Genomic DNA, 14,423 nt, shown 5'->3' with positions numbered 1-14,423 from the left:
CAGTACCAGAAATGCCAAACAGCAAAGACAAGCAGATAGGGAAAATTAGGAGACAGTTGAAAAGTCTTGTCCAGAATCAAAGCACCAGAGGAAAGCTGTTTATGGACCACAGACAGAGTTGTGATGATGATAACAGCAACAGCATCTGCCTGAGTGGGTCTTACTAAGGCTTTTGACACATGAGTTGCAATCATGAGTCGCAATAATTGATTTTGTCCAAGCTTGGATGCCCTTCAAGGTTCCTATTCATTCTCAAGCAGCTTCATGTTGGACAGAAAAGCCAAATTAGACACAATTATGACCTATCTGATCACTTCCGCATTGAAAATAGTGTAAAGAAGGGTTGTGTACTTGCTCCTACTTGTTGCTAACTTCTTTGGCGCAATGCTGGCCTTGCTTTTCGCCTGAGCATCTTTGGATACGAACCACGTAAAGCTTTACTTTTGCTGGCCTAGTTTTTCAAGTCTTAAAACTCAATTCTTTTGACAATTTTTAACATAAGACTTCTTTGACCATTATGCTGGGCAGGGAACATATCCCTTATAGGGTAAGACCGTATGCCAAAGCAATTCTTTTTGGTGAGCTGAAAGGTGGTAAGCTTAACAGAGGTGCCAACTTAGTGTTGTTTTGCCTAACATCTAATTGTTGCCAAAATTTTATTTATGCTATTGCATTTTGTATATTTTATTGTGATAGCAAAACTCCTGGAGTGCTCCTGGCTGCTATTTTTTTTTCTTATTCTCTTATATATATTTTTGGGTCAATAAACATAAGTGCCAATTAGAAATAATGTGATTAAGTCATTTAATTTCCATACTGATTCAGATTCAGGTATGCAACTAATAATCACCTTCCTGCTATGTAAAGATATCCTTTTTTTTTTTAATAATATTCTTTTCTAAAAAGAAGTCTTAAAAAAACAAGATCTTTGTCAAGCTTATCTTTATTTTATGTTGTTGTATGATTTATTAAAATGTTGTACATTACCTGTGTTTTACTACAGGCATGAAGCCTGAATTAGCAACAGAAGAAGAGCTAGAAAGTGTCATCAACTTACTGTCTGGAATGGGATGCGTGTCAGTTTCTTCCATGCAAGCTTTACCTGAAATAGTTCCTCCTCAGGGTCCAATGCAGCTTACTGTGCCTCAGATTTATTGTAGGCCTAGTCCTTCTTCTGATACACAAGTTGATGATCTTAAAACTCAGAAGTCACAGGTAACTAGAAATATTTCAAGAAAACATTGCTTATTGTGCATTGTAAGATTTTGAAAAATATGAAACAATCTATATATATATATAATTCTCTTCTTCCCTCAACAGTTTAAACGAGTAGTAAGGAGTAAAGGAACATGAGAAACCAAGAAGGGGGGGGGGGGGGGGAGAACACGTCGCAAAATAGCAGTGCAGGACCGTTGCAATATCACTCTTTTTTTTTTTTTTATTTCTACCTCACGTTTAAAAAAAGGGGGGGGGGAGTAATCTACTCTGTAGTAACTAACGAAGCGATAGAGCACGCTCAAGAGTTTGGACACAATGGAAAGATCACTCTTTTATTTTTGCAACTCGGACGGAGGGAGTTATCCTAGGTAAATTAAGAGTGAAAAAAAAAGACAATTTTCGTCTGTATATTTCAGGAGATTGGTATGAGTTTTCAGAAGATTTTAATAATTTCCGGATATTTCCAGGACTTTTTCATATATTTTGCAATTTCAGGATATTTCCAGGACCTCCTGTTAAATCAACAGGAGGCCGCGGGTAATCTGTTATAAGTTATAAAATGTTTTAATTTAATAATTTATATACCTAAAATTAGCGCGGGTCCTATAAAAGTGCTGGGCCCACTGCAGTCCCAAAGGTTGCAGTGGCCTAAGGTTGGCCCTGCAAAATAGTGGCGTATGCTAGCTACACCACTGGTCGACTAGTTATATATTAAGAAACCACAACAAATATTAGCATTCCAAGTATACTCAGTCCTTCAACCAAGTTTTTAAATGAGAGAAAGTAGTGAATTAAATGGAAGAAAAAACTTGGTCCCTGGTGCTGCTGTTTATTTATGTTTAATATGTATGTATCATCATTAGTTTCAGCACCTAGCTTCAGTTCTATATTTTTGTTAGCAAATAGCAGGTCCCTGATTACTACTGATTTTGTTTGATTTTGCTTTGAGACGCCTCAGGTTGAATAGGCCACCATCTAATCTATATGTTATATTTATCCTGTTATTATCTCTATTTGTGAATGCATCTGTCAGCATAGCAGAGAACATAATACTGAAGAGTGTGGACACAGCCTTTTTTTACCCCGAAGGGCTCTTCACTTTCCTGGACACGAGCCTTCATGCCATCATGAAATGGTCTCACCATGGATATTAATTTTTGTGGACAGCCATACTTTGACATGATTTTTCAGAGTCCTTGTCTGCTAACAGTGTCGAATGCTTTTGTTAGGTCGATATATATCGAGAAGAGGTCAGCATTTTGTTCTTATCAATTCCTGGAGCTGCCTTACGGAAAGATCATGTCAATGATTTCACGCTCCTTTCTGAAGCCACATTGGCTTTCTGGTAGTAGACCATGTTCTAGATGATGCTTGAGCTGATTTAGTAGGATGCGTGCGAGGATTTTTGTGTTGTTGTTGCAGATTTGGCAGTTACTTTTTCACTTGTATTGATGGACAATTATGGCATCTTTAAAGTCTTGTGGTATTGACTCTTGTTCTCACATAATTAAGAACAGCTCATCTGCTCATGAAGTCTTTCAATCAGGGTTAATTCACCTTTTTTTGTAGACCTCTGCTGGAATGGGGTCAGGTCCTGGGGCTTTTCCACTGGTTGATCTACAGAATATCTGGAAATGACTTATCTTTCTGCAAACGTTACAAGTAGCATCTAAAGTGTTGGTGTGGTTTATTTATTTAAAGTATCTTTTACCATTCTTCACACTAACCTCATGTTAGATAGTTTGGTTTTTGATTACATCCGTTTGTGGCGATAAACAAAGCCTGCCTCCATTAGCACTTGCTCCACATGATTATTGGCACATTCAAATTGTCTGACCTATTTGTAACACTTCTCTAGAAATCTTATCCCTATGTTGCTGGAAGCTAGTTGAAGCTAGTCCCATTAAAATAGCATCTCTTGTAAAAACATTTTGGTGTTTTACCCCCATTACTACACTGAACTTAAGCATGAATTAGTCGACTGATTTCAAAATCATAATTATGTTCTTGGGTTCGACATAGATATTTTGAAGAATTTTGATAGTCTTCAAAGGATTTGCATTCACAATATTCTGAAACACACTGGAGGATACATAAGTTTCTTATTGTCAAGTGGATACCAAAGAGAAAAAGGTTTCTATAGTTCTTAACCAATTAAGCCACTTATCAGCGGCTATTTGTGATTTTGGCTCTATAGGCTTAAAAAGGCTTAAGCTGAAAAAGATGTTCCAATCTTTATCTACTCAACTTATGGCTTTAATAATATTCCATTGAAATTTTGGTCAGTACAACCTTCTTGTCCACATGTTGGGAGATTAACCTGTAAAAATAAAGTGAAGTAATAGAAAACTAATATAAACTGAATATGTATACATACATACATATATATATATATATATATATATATATATATATATATATATATATATATAATTCTCTTCATGGCTTAAGAGTTTGGACACCATGTAATGGAAAGATCACTCTTTTATTTTTTTTTGGACGGACTAGAGTTACCCTACGTAATTTATAAGGCAAAAAAAAAATAGCAAGGCCAGACTTAACCATTGTGGAGCTCTATACGGAACGGATTTCGTGAGGCTAAGTTTGGGTAGCGATACGCTTAATAAGTGAAAATTAAGAGTTTGTATTAGAAAATAAATTAGCCTTTGCATTTTATTCATTCTTTACTATGTACAAATTACTTTACAAGCCTTGCGTGTAGCGAAGTCATACAGTATATCATAAAAATTCTATTTCCTACATAGATCACGCTCAATAGCAAGAATTACTAAATGTTTCTATCTATCTACTAGAATTGTTGAGCTCAAGTAATTCTTCATTAGTTTGAGGCACTAGAAGCTTCTTTCACTAGATTCCACAATTACGGGTAATGCATAATGCTGTTTTCTTTTATCGTGCGTAGGATTGCCATTTTCCATATTGAATGACATCCCAAAATGACAATTTTTGTCTATATATTTCAGGGGATTTGTATGGGTTTTCAAAAGATTTTAATATTTCCCTGCTGTAGCCTTGAACTACTTTTTCTATCAACATCTGTCTGGTATTTTTTCTTACCAAGAGGACTGTTACCTAATTTGAGTAGATAAACTGTCCTACATTTTATGAACAATGAGCGTCAACAAGGATGTGAATATACCTCCCCTCTTCTGAAAAGTCAATTGCATGATACGCATAACTGCAATCGCGCAACCCTACATACAATAATGTTACCAACATACAATAATCTTACTGATGCTTCTTCCATGTACAAAGCAAATTTATAATATTCAATAAAATTCAGTATTCTACATTTAGAATTTATAACTACAATAACTTATGGGTGTATGAAAAAAAGTTATCATATTAATACATTGAATATCATGAAACTTTAAATTAATTATACAATTTTAAATCAAAATACATATAAATTGTATTTATAATCATTTATTTTTAATTGATGTATGATTCAAATTTACTTGGAATAAATAATAATTACAAAACAAGACAATAACAATATGTTATGTAATTGTTATGAATTATCTTGTACTATCATGTAATCTAAGTACATCTTGACAGGGTGTCTGCTAAGATATATATATTTGTCTTTCCTGGTATTGTTTAAACTGTAAACTGGTAGTCTGTTAACATTAAATTCCATTGTGTTAATCTGCTATCAGCCAGTTTTCTAGTACCTAGAAATTGGAGAGGAAAATGATATATGAGAAGATTGAATGATTTGCCTAACAGATTCTTGCTAAAGCTATTTATGGCCCTAACTAAGGCTAAAGACTCTCTTTCAATTGCAGAATAACTTTTTTCCGGCGGTGACAATGTACTGCTGATATAAAACACATTGTGTTCTTGCATCAGACAGGCTCCAATTTCCTTCTATTGATGCATCTGTTGCTAGATGGAATGTCTTGTTTTTGTCTGGTAACTTGAGGATAGACTCGTTTGAAAAGGTGTCCTTGATATTCTCTATAGTGTCTTCCAGTTCTTCCTTATTTGGCTGACCTTATTCGATAAGGTTTGTCAAGGATGTAAGTGTTGTGTAATTAGGTATGAAGCATCAGTAAAAATTGCATAGTCCTAATATGCTTTTGTTTCTTTGACTTAAGCAAGGCACTTGAATGTCTAATTTTCTCTTGATGATTTGATCTTAAGGTTTTAAAGAGATGTAGTTGACTTTGTAGCCTAGAAAATGTTACTTCATTCCAAGCTAGTTCCATCTTTCTGGGTTTGATAGTGAACATTCTTTACATCATCTACACTAGATTGCATTGTCTGAAAAGGACATTTAACTAACACTACATTTATAGAAAAAAAAACCCACCACAACAACAATTGTTTAAGTAAAGCTTTCTCAGGTCTGGCAGCCTCCACTCACACTGCCTATTCAGCTACAGATTTAGTCATTTTTTTAAAACTGGGGAGACTTAAATAAATCATAAGACTCTGTTGTGATCTAATGCCAAATTTAATCAAGGTTAGTTAAACAGTGCATAACATCCAAAGAGACAGTCAGACACTTTATATATAATTGTATACATTTTAATTTTATTACTAAACTAGCATTTTTCTTTTATCTAGATTCATCGAAGATCAGAAGGGTGTCTTGACTTGTCTTCAGTTAGTCGTAATTTTTGGCCACACCAACAACACCATCATCATCGAGCCAGTTTACCATCAGTTCAGATCTTTTCTGCTACAGGTCAAAAATCTGGCTTTGATACACCATCACCTGCTCCTTCTTATGTTTGTGACTTGCCTTCCCCTCAATCTGCCAAAGACCAGCCCAGTCCTGAGTATCTGAGGGTAGACCCACCATCTCCCTTCCGCAGTCACTATGCAAACACTTTAGGAGTTGGTTTGGTTGTTGGACCCAACATGTTGTCACCATTGCAATGGGTGACTGGATCTACTGGTGGTGAAGTAAGTCAGTCCAGACCTTGGTCAACCTGTGATGGAGTTTCACCTTTGTCAACTGGGTAAATATTTATAGCACTTCTACTAAATGTATTTTTAAAAAAAATTTGATTTATGTCATGTGCCATGCTTCAATGCTCAAACCGCTATTCATACTTTTTAAAGTAACCTATATATAGATCTTAGTAAGTAGGCCTATAGACAGAGATTATGAATAGACACAAATGTACATTTTGATTTATATCTATTATAATAGTAGATTTAAATCTTTTATAATAGTATCTAGACACTAGATCTATATATATATATATATGAGCCAATGTTTTTATTAAAAAAATGGATTAGTTCGATAAGCTATTTTAATAGCTCCATTCATACTAATTTTACATTCATGCATTCGCTTTACTTATAGCATTATTATTTTGTTTAATTGTTTCTACTACACTATATCAGTAACTATATCAGTGATACGCAAATAAAGACCAGCGGGTGTGGGTAATAGAGGGCTAGTATTTTAATATTTGTTAACATGTGTGTGAAAAAGACCACAACAAATGTTAAAGTAAAAGTATTAACCTAATTCTCTATGAAATAATGTTTTTAGTTAGTTAGAAATGTAAAACATTTTTTTTATTCAATGGATAAATTGGGATAAAGTAGAAAAAAAAAGAAAAACTATTTCAGCTACTGTAATTGATTGACATAGGTGTTTTGAAGAACTTGGATATTCTTCAAACGATTTATGTAAACTGGAGGATAGACAATAAATAAATAAAAGTCTTGTCTTTGAGTCTAAAATTAATTAGGAGTGCAATATTTTGTGTGGCTATACAGCCCCAGCGGTGGCTTACATATTTTGCCACAATTAATGCAGACATAACCATTAACATTGATTAAGATTCTCTTTTCACCGTCTACGTCTGTCCTCCGCAGTGAATTTTCATTTGGTCTCAAAACATTGTGATTTCCAGCTGTCTTGTTCTAAAGCGACCTGCAGGTGCTTGTTTCTATGCAATTTGGCACATAAACTGGTCTTTAAAGCAGTTCCACTCCTCTGTTTTTTGTTTTTGTTTACTTATATATAAAAGACATCTATGCTGTTTTAATAATTCAGGAAAATATCTATAAAATTTCTTGCAATTCAAATCAAATCATTTTTTTTTCATCTTAAAGATTCTTCAGGGTAATACTAATCTAACTCATTTCCTGAAATTATGTCATTGCTATATACAGTGCATCTAGTAGATTTTATCCCTTTAATGATTAACAAGCATAGGCCTAGGTCTATATTTCTTCTGTCACAACACCACTTATCCCTGGAGTATAAGTCACGTTAGCCAATGAAAAAACACTAATGCCAAGATTTTAGGATTGCTAAAATATAAAACAAAATTGACAATATTTGCTTTTATCAACATTTTGAACGTACCTTAAGGATATTAAATTACCTTAAAATAAGTGAACGTAATGATTTGAGAGCATATAATATGTTAGGCCTATGTATAAGTATAACCAACTTCAAGAAAAATTAGATTTACATGTTATGAAGAAAGCAGCAGATGACCAGGTGAGATGGCAGACAAAAAGATTTGAGGACGAAGAGTTGGATTTGTATGTTAAAGTCCATTTGCCTAAGAAGACGCCGAGGAGTGAAACCGAATTAAGGGAGAACATGCAAATATGCTATAATTGCTTTTATATATGTCTTCTACCCAAGCAGATTGTGAAAAAGTCATGTTAAAAATTTGAAAAGAATAGGTTGAAAAGCATTATTACAAAGACATTTGGACAAGTTCTTCTTGATAGCAGATGATAAAGACGTTCTATGAGTAATTCATTTGAACAGTTATAAGCAATGTGGCGGGGGGGGGGGGGGGGGGTAGAAACTAAAAAACCCTCTTGGCCATGCTTATAGAATTTTGTGTGTGTAGTTTGCTTTAATTTTGTATTGAAGAGGTGGTATTTAGTTTTATACCCCACTGGAGGAGGTTTTAAACTCAAAATTATTTTTTTTAATTATTATTTTTTTATAGAAGAGGAAGCTTTTAAACTCAAAACTTCCCTTGGCTTCACTGGGGCAAGGGATGGGTTAACATTAAAATCTCACCTAAAAAAACAACAAATTGAAAGCAAAAAACATCACAAAATTCCACCTTCCCCTCCCTTCGGCAGTTGGTATTTACAAAATATTTGATATTATTCATGGCAAGTTTTGACAAAATATAAACTGACATTTGTTGAACTCTACTACAATTTCTATTGATTATTTTTCCCATATTATCCTATAAATTACTTCATTAGTAACTGTTTTAAATATATGGTTGGTCATTTATTTTGTAATTTTGAATACAAGTCAAAGTAGTGGATTCAGGTGATTCTGTACTACCAGATGCACCATTAATCAATGGATAAACATTCGAGATGCAAGTCCCCTAGAACCGCCTAGCTGTGGGCTATTGCCCACTTTACCTACATCTTGCGCTGCTGTAAAAAAACAACGTTTGTTTGTAAATTGTTTTCTATGTTTTGGATGTTCCTTCAGAGTGGAAGATAATTTACTTTACCTAGTCCAAACCTCCCGCAGGATGACGGGCATGTGATGGGAGCTGGCAGGGTTTGAACCAAGAACCACCATTAAGTCCAAACAACAGTTTAACATGCAAACTGCATGACCAGGCAGCCAGGCTACTGCCTTTGAGTTTTCACAATAACAGAAGTTGGCCCTTGAAAACAAATATTTGACTGGTTTAAACAATAAGCTATGAAGATGTTGGATGTGGTGTTTCGTTGAAAATGTAGATCTATAATGAAGTCTTACTAACTGGAGTTCGATTCAAACCACACAACATATATTAAAGTCTATGAATAACTTGATAAGACTTTATAAACTTGAGAAATATTATTTAATACACAATAATAGGGCTCAGTCCTAATGTCACAGTTCTAAAACAAAACTAACATCTTGCTTGCTAAAGAGTGAGGTCGTTACTTCAACTGTCATCTTCCCATAATTCCTTATTTTGTTAATTTCCCATCATTCCCTAGTTCCGTCTAAAATAGTCTATTTATAGTCTCGTCATTTTCACGATCACCATTCTAAACCTATAACAAAGAACAGCCATCTACTCTATTTAGCTTTCTTTTTTGTTTTGTTTAGCTTTCTTTTTTGTTTTGCACAACACTTATATTACATCGCTCTGTGTCTTTCTTGGAAGTTTAGATTTTTTGCAATGGATTTTTCTACAACTTCTACTTATCCAAATTTTGCATACAATGTCATGTTGAATGACAACACATGAATCAATTCAAAAATTCAACCAATTAATTAATCATTTAGTCATAATTAATTAATTTTGTATTTGAACTTGAATTGTTTTATTTGTATATTGTGTACTTTACTAAAGTGATTCCTAGTTCCTGAATTAAAGTTTTGTATTTATTGTTGAAGGATCTTCTTTGTTTGAATTGCTAAACATATTTGTATTTGAATCTCTGGCATGAGGTTTTTGTTTGAGTGTTTAGTACATACCAGAAATATAAATCTTCACTAAATCATAATGCCGGAAGAGCATTGTCTGATCAACACAATCCTATAATAGCCTCAAGTCAACCTTCACATCTAGCACTCAAATAAAAGAGCCTCACATTTAAATATAAAATGTACTTAGCTAAGGGGAGATAAGTGTAGAGAATTAGTTGATAAGAATTGAAAAGTAAAATAAAATTAAATGCTAATGTAAAGATATCAAAGACTGTATGTTAATGTAAAGATTATATCAAAGAAAGTATGTATATTAATCAATCATAAAGAAAACTTTTAATGGATTTGTTAATTAACATTGTCAAAATTATTATTTTAACAAATGATTTTCTTTCTAAAAAAATACATTGACTTACTTACATCAGTGTCCAGACACATTTGTAATAGTCGAAGACCAATGATGCCAAAATAATATAAAGTTTAAAAAATTGTTTAAACAGCACACACTTAAAAGTGGAAAATAATTTTTTTTAAAGCTTTGGGCGTGAATTTCAGTTCAACTCATACTAAACATATCTAAAGCTTTAAAAAACAAATTATTTTCAACTTTTTATAAGTGTTTTTATTTATTATTTTAATTTTTTAGTTCTAATTTGTAACTATGTTGAAAATACCTACGGTCTGTACTCATTGTCTTTATATAGCCCATTATTTTTCTATGATGTAGGTTATGATAGTGTTATTTAGCTGGTTTCAAGTTTTGTTCAACAAAAAATAAAATGTTACATTGTTTCTTTTAATTAACTATGACAATATTTAGATTTTTAAAAATAGTGATATCATTCCATATTTTTCTTAAGTTCTGGAGTTCAAGACTGTAGTGATTTGAGTGATGATTCATCTATAGAAGAACAGTTTTTTGCTGTTGGGAAAGATTTATCAGATGTCATTTATTCAAAGTAAGTATTTGTAAGAGTAAAACTATTAGCCTGCTATTGGTAAATGATTTATATTTTTTTAATTTCTTAAAAATTGCAGACTTTTTCAAAATAAAGAATTATTATATCCATGTATTAACCTAGTTGTTAAGAAAATAAATGATATGAATAATAAATAATAGTGAAAAAAAAATGTTTGAGAAAGGAATAACTTTTGCTATACTATAGGCATTAAATGTTTTTTTTTTTTAAATTTAATCAAAATAAGTGCCTTTGTATATTTCTTTTTATTTTGGTGAATAGAGTTTTAGTGTCCCCTCACTTTCCCATTTTTCTTTCCCTTAATTTTAGTGAATTAGTTAAGACTAGAAAAGTAATATTTTTTATCAAATTATAAAAAAGAATTTGGTACTGGGGTCGATATCTATACATTTTTTTTCTCACTCTAAAAGGCATGCCAATAAAAAAAATTTAATGAAGAAAAAAAATTAAAATAGTATGGCATTGTTGGATCCTTACCGGAAAATTTCAGAACAAGCCTTCCACTTCTGTTAAATGGATTTATCATTACATTTTTATAATAATAAACTGAATTTAAGTAGATATTTTAATATTTTTAACATCCATCCTGCTAATTGGGCTTTATTCAAATCTACTAGGATATTTACTCTTAAGCATGGGTGTAGCTGGGCACGGTGGCTGAGTGGTAAAGCACTTGGTTTCCGAACCGGGGACCGGGTTTTGAATCATGGTGAAGACTGGAATTTTTTATTTCGGGATCTTTGGGTGCCTCCGAGTTCACCCAGCACTCCCTGACATTAGCTGGGTAAAAGTAAAGGTGGTTGGTTGTTTTTGTGCTGGCCACATGACACCCTCGTTAAGCATAGGCAGATGACCTTTACATCATCTGCCCTTTAGACCACAAGTTCTAAAAGGGGAACTTTATTTTTTTATGGGTGTAGCTGGGGTTTCCAAGGTTACTTAAATTTAGATCTTCCTTCCCTGTTCCAAATATTGGGTGGCAAGCTGTCTCCACAGAATTCGGTCTCCAGTAATGTCTGCAGTGTCTTACCAACTGGTGTCCACTGCACCCTAAATTGGCTTTTGTATATTTGGATCAAACAAAAATTATGTGAGTAGGATTGAAGGCAACAGGTGTCCCCATCAAAATCGGTTAGTCCAAACCTGAACAGCTAGATAAGTTTACATACCTTGGGAGCCTCATTTCAAATGAGGGGGTTTATCATAACATAGCATGCTGAATAGGAAAGGCATGGGGTCATTTTTCAAAGGTTTACTGCCTATTTGGACAAGCTAAGCTATTAGTTGTGATGTGAGACAAAAACCCAAGTATTTAACACAATTGTTGTCAATAGATGATAGTTGTAATCCTAATGGTTGACATATGCATGTGAAACATGGAAACCATGTACAAAAATCAAGATATCACTCAGCAGAAGTGGCTAAGATAGATTTTAGGAGTCACTTACAGACATTGGGTCACAAACAATGAAATCTTATGCCGAACTTAATGAGGTTGATGCACTGGAACACCAACATAAAACAACTGCCTTTTAGTGTGGAGATTTTCAGACTGTGTCAAAATGTATAATTTAGTGTTAAAACTTTTCAAAATAATTTTATATAATAATAATTTTTTCCCAGTTCTTTAAGCACATAAAACATAAAGTAATATAATTATTATATTACTTTATGTTTTAAGAAATATATAACATGGTTATGACATTTTTTATAGTCAGTAAAAATCATGCTTTCAATAAGTTTACAAGACCAAATGACATTCTTTTGTTTGAATGTTGAATGTATGCTTTTAAAGTTCCATTCTTTATATAAACCTTTGTGCTCTGGGTCGATAGGTTTCATGATTTCATGTCAGGGAAACTGTATTTGATTTTTAAGTATTTAAAGCTTCTCAGGGTATGGGTCAGATGCCAGCATTTTCCCATAAATTTTGAATGTGGTTATTCTAAAAAGATACCTTTGCCCTATGAGAACAAGGCCTTTTAGTCTTACAGTATTGGTAGTTGATTTCCATGTTCATGACTTTGCATAGAACAGTTGCCAGGTCATATTGGAAATTAGAAGTTTAGTGCAGCCAGGTTTGTTTTTTTCAGATCCATTTGTAAAGATCAACAGTATTATTCCTCCACATTATTGGGTCAAATAAAAATGTTTATCCTGATTACCTTAAATTTTTATAATTTAATTTTTTTAATATAGGTCAAATATCTGTTTATACATTTTCCTTTTTTTTTCTTGTTGTTACCATTTATATTTTTGCTGATTATACTTGGTAGGTATGTTTTTGAAGTTTTGTTGAATTTATATTAATACAAGCTAAATATGACCTGCAGGCCTTAGTTTGGGCATCAGTATATCTGGTTGATGTAAAACATGGCGAGATGTTTCTTGTGTTATGAAAAGGAAAGCAGTCTGAAAATGGTTTACGTTTCATGAATAGGCATTTTAAACAAAATTTTATGGTCCTCTGATTGTTGGAGGGACATGCACTAGTTTGTTTTTTTGTAATTATGTAAGTTCCATTCATGCCAAGTTTTACCAAGATTTGTATAAAGGTTTTGATTTCTATGAAAGACACTAATAGGTGCATACACCTTACATTCTACTTTAGAATTGTAATTGGTGGAATCTTATAGTTTCTCATTTTCTGTTTTGCCTCCTCTTAAAAATAGTTTATTAGATTTAAAAGGATTTGTTTTTGTAGAGCTTAAATATTTCTATAATTTGTTTGTTGTTTTATAGGTTTTTGAATGTAAGAAATTAGAAAAGAAAATCAATGGTCACTTTGGGTTATCTCCCTTTAAAAATTGTTTGTTTTTTTCTCTTGACCTGAGCCAAGGCCTACTCTTGGCTAATGGCTAGTCTTACTGAGCTACCTGCATGGAGGGTGACTATCTGGTCAGAGGCTACTGTATTGGACTGCATAGCACCTAAATAGCCCTGATAAGCTCATTCTAGATTCTTAAGTGGCTTATCCATTTGGTGGGCCCTATAGCTGCTGAATATCAAATCATTGTATGGATAAAAACAAAATATTTTGCACTAAATGTGCATCTGAGGAAGAGTAGGAACAAAAGGTGGATGTTACAAGGCAAAGAATAATTGTACATTGGATCAGGCAAAATTTGCTGTAGAACTAATTACAGGCTGTGGCAAAGGTTGTAAAGACTAACCACACAAACTGTCACACTGTCCTGGCCACCTCTTCAAACATAGAGAAAGATATCACCCACACCCAAAAAACAAACTGAAAAACCCATTATCTGTGCTTGCAGATGAGGGGATGGAGTTTGAATTACTGGAGAAGGGTGTCCTTCTTGGGAGAACCAGGAGAAGGCTGTTGCCCTTGGAAAACCCATCAGGATACCATTGCCAGGTGCCCCTTTAGAAGTAGATTCTCATTCAGATAAATATCCTCCCCTAATCCAGGTAGGTGACTTACCCAAAAAAGGTTATGTTTCAAAACCAAACTACAATAGAATAAAAACTCAGCTGCTGAAACTGAATTGAGAGTAATCATAAAAAAGCTCCTTGGACCTTTCATAATCCTTATTCTTACCAGGCATTTCAGTCAATGCCATGGACTTGGATAATCTCATGGAACATTTTGCTTCATAATTAATTCATACATTCTGAAAGACTTCAATGCCCATAATACAATTTGGGCTCTAGAATCACTGATGTAAGAAGTTGGATGCTGGAGGATAATGACCTAGGTGAAAGTGACTCCTTCCCTTTAATAATGACTTATTGGACTGGATGGAAGTTAAGCAATGCAAAGTGAGATAAATTATAAGGAAAAAAACAACCAGGAT

The 14,423-nt window shown here is 33.4% G+C and overlaps 1 protein-coding gene across 8 annotated transcripts in view; it reads left to right on the top strand.

The window, feature by feature from the left end:
* LOC106070740 (uncharacterized) overlaps nucleotides 1-14,423 on the top strand; it is a 71,190-nt gene that overhangs the window by 22,016 nt on the left and 34,751 nt on the right. For all 8 annotated transcript variants that reach the window (XM_056034291.1, XM_056034287.1, XM_056034288.1 and 5 more), the window contains exons 4-6: nucleotides 1,004-1,215; nucleotides 5,812-6,209; nucleotides 10,489-10,587. In XM_056034291.1, the coding sequence (XP_055890266.1) occupies nucleotides 1,004-1,215; nucleotides 5,812-6,209; nucleotides 10,489-10,587 (709 nt within the window). The remainder of the gene's footprint in view (nucleotides 1-1,003; nucleotides 1,216-5,811; nucleotides 6,210-10,488; nucleotides 10,588-14,423) is intronic.

The sequence above is a fragment of the Biomphalaria glabrata genome, chromosome 7 (genome assembly GCF_947242115.1).
Source record: "Biomphalaria glabrata chromosome 7, xgBioGlab47.1, whole genome shotgun sequence".
Lineage (NCBI taxonomy): Eukaryota > Metazoa > Mollusca > Gastropoda > Planorbidae > Biomphalaria > Biomphalaria glabrata.
Note: the sequence above shows the minus strand (reverse complement) of the source record. Positions and strands in the feature narration are given on the sequence as shown.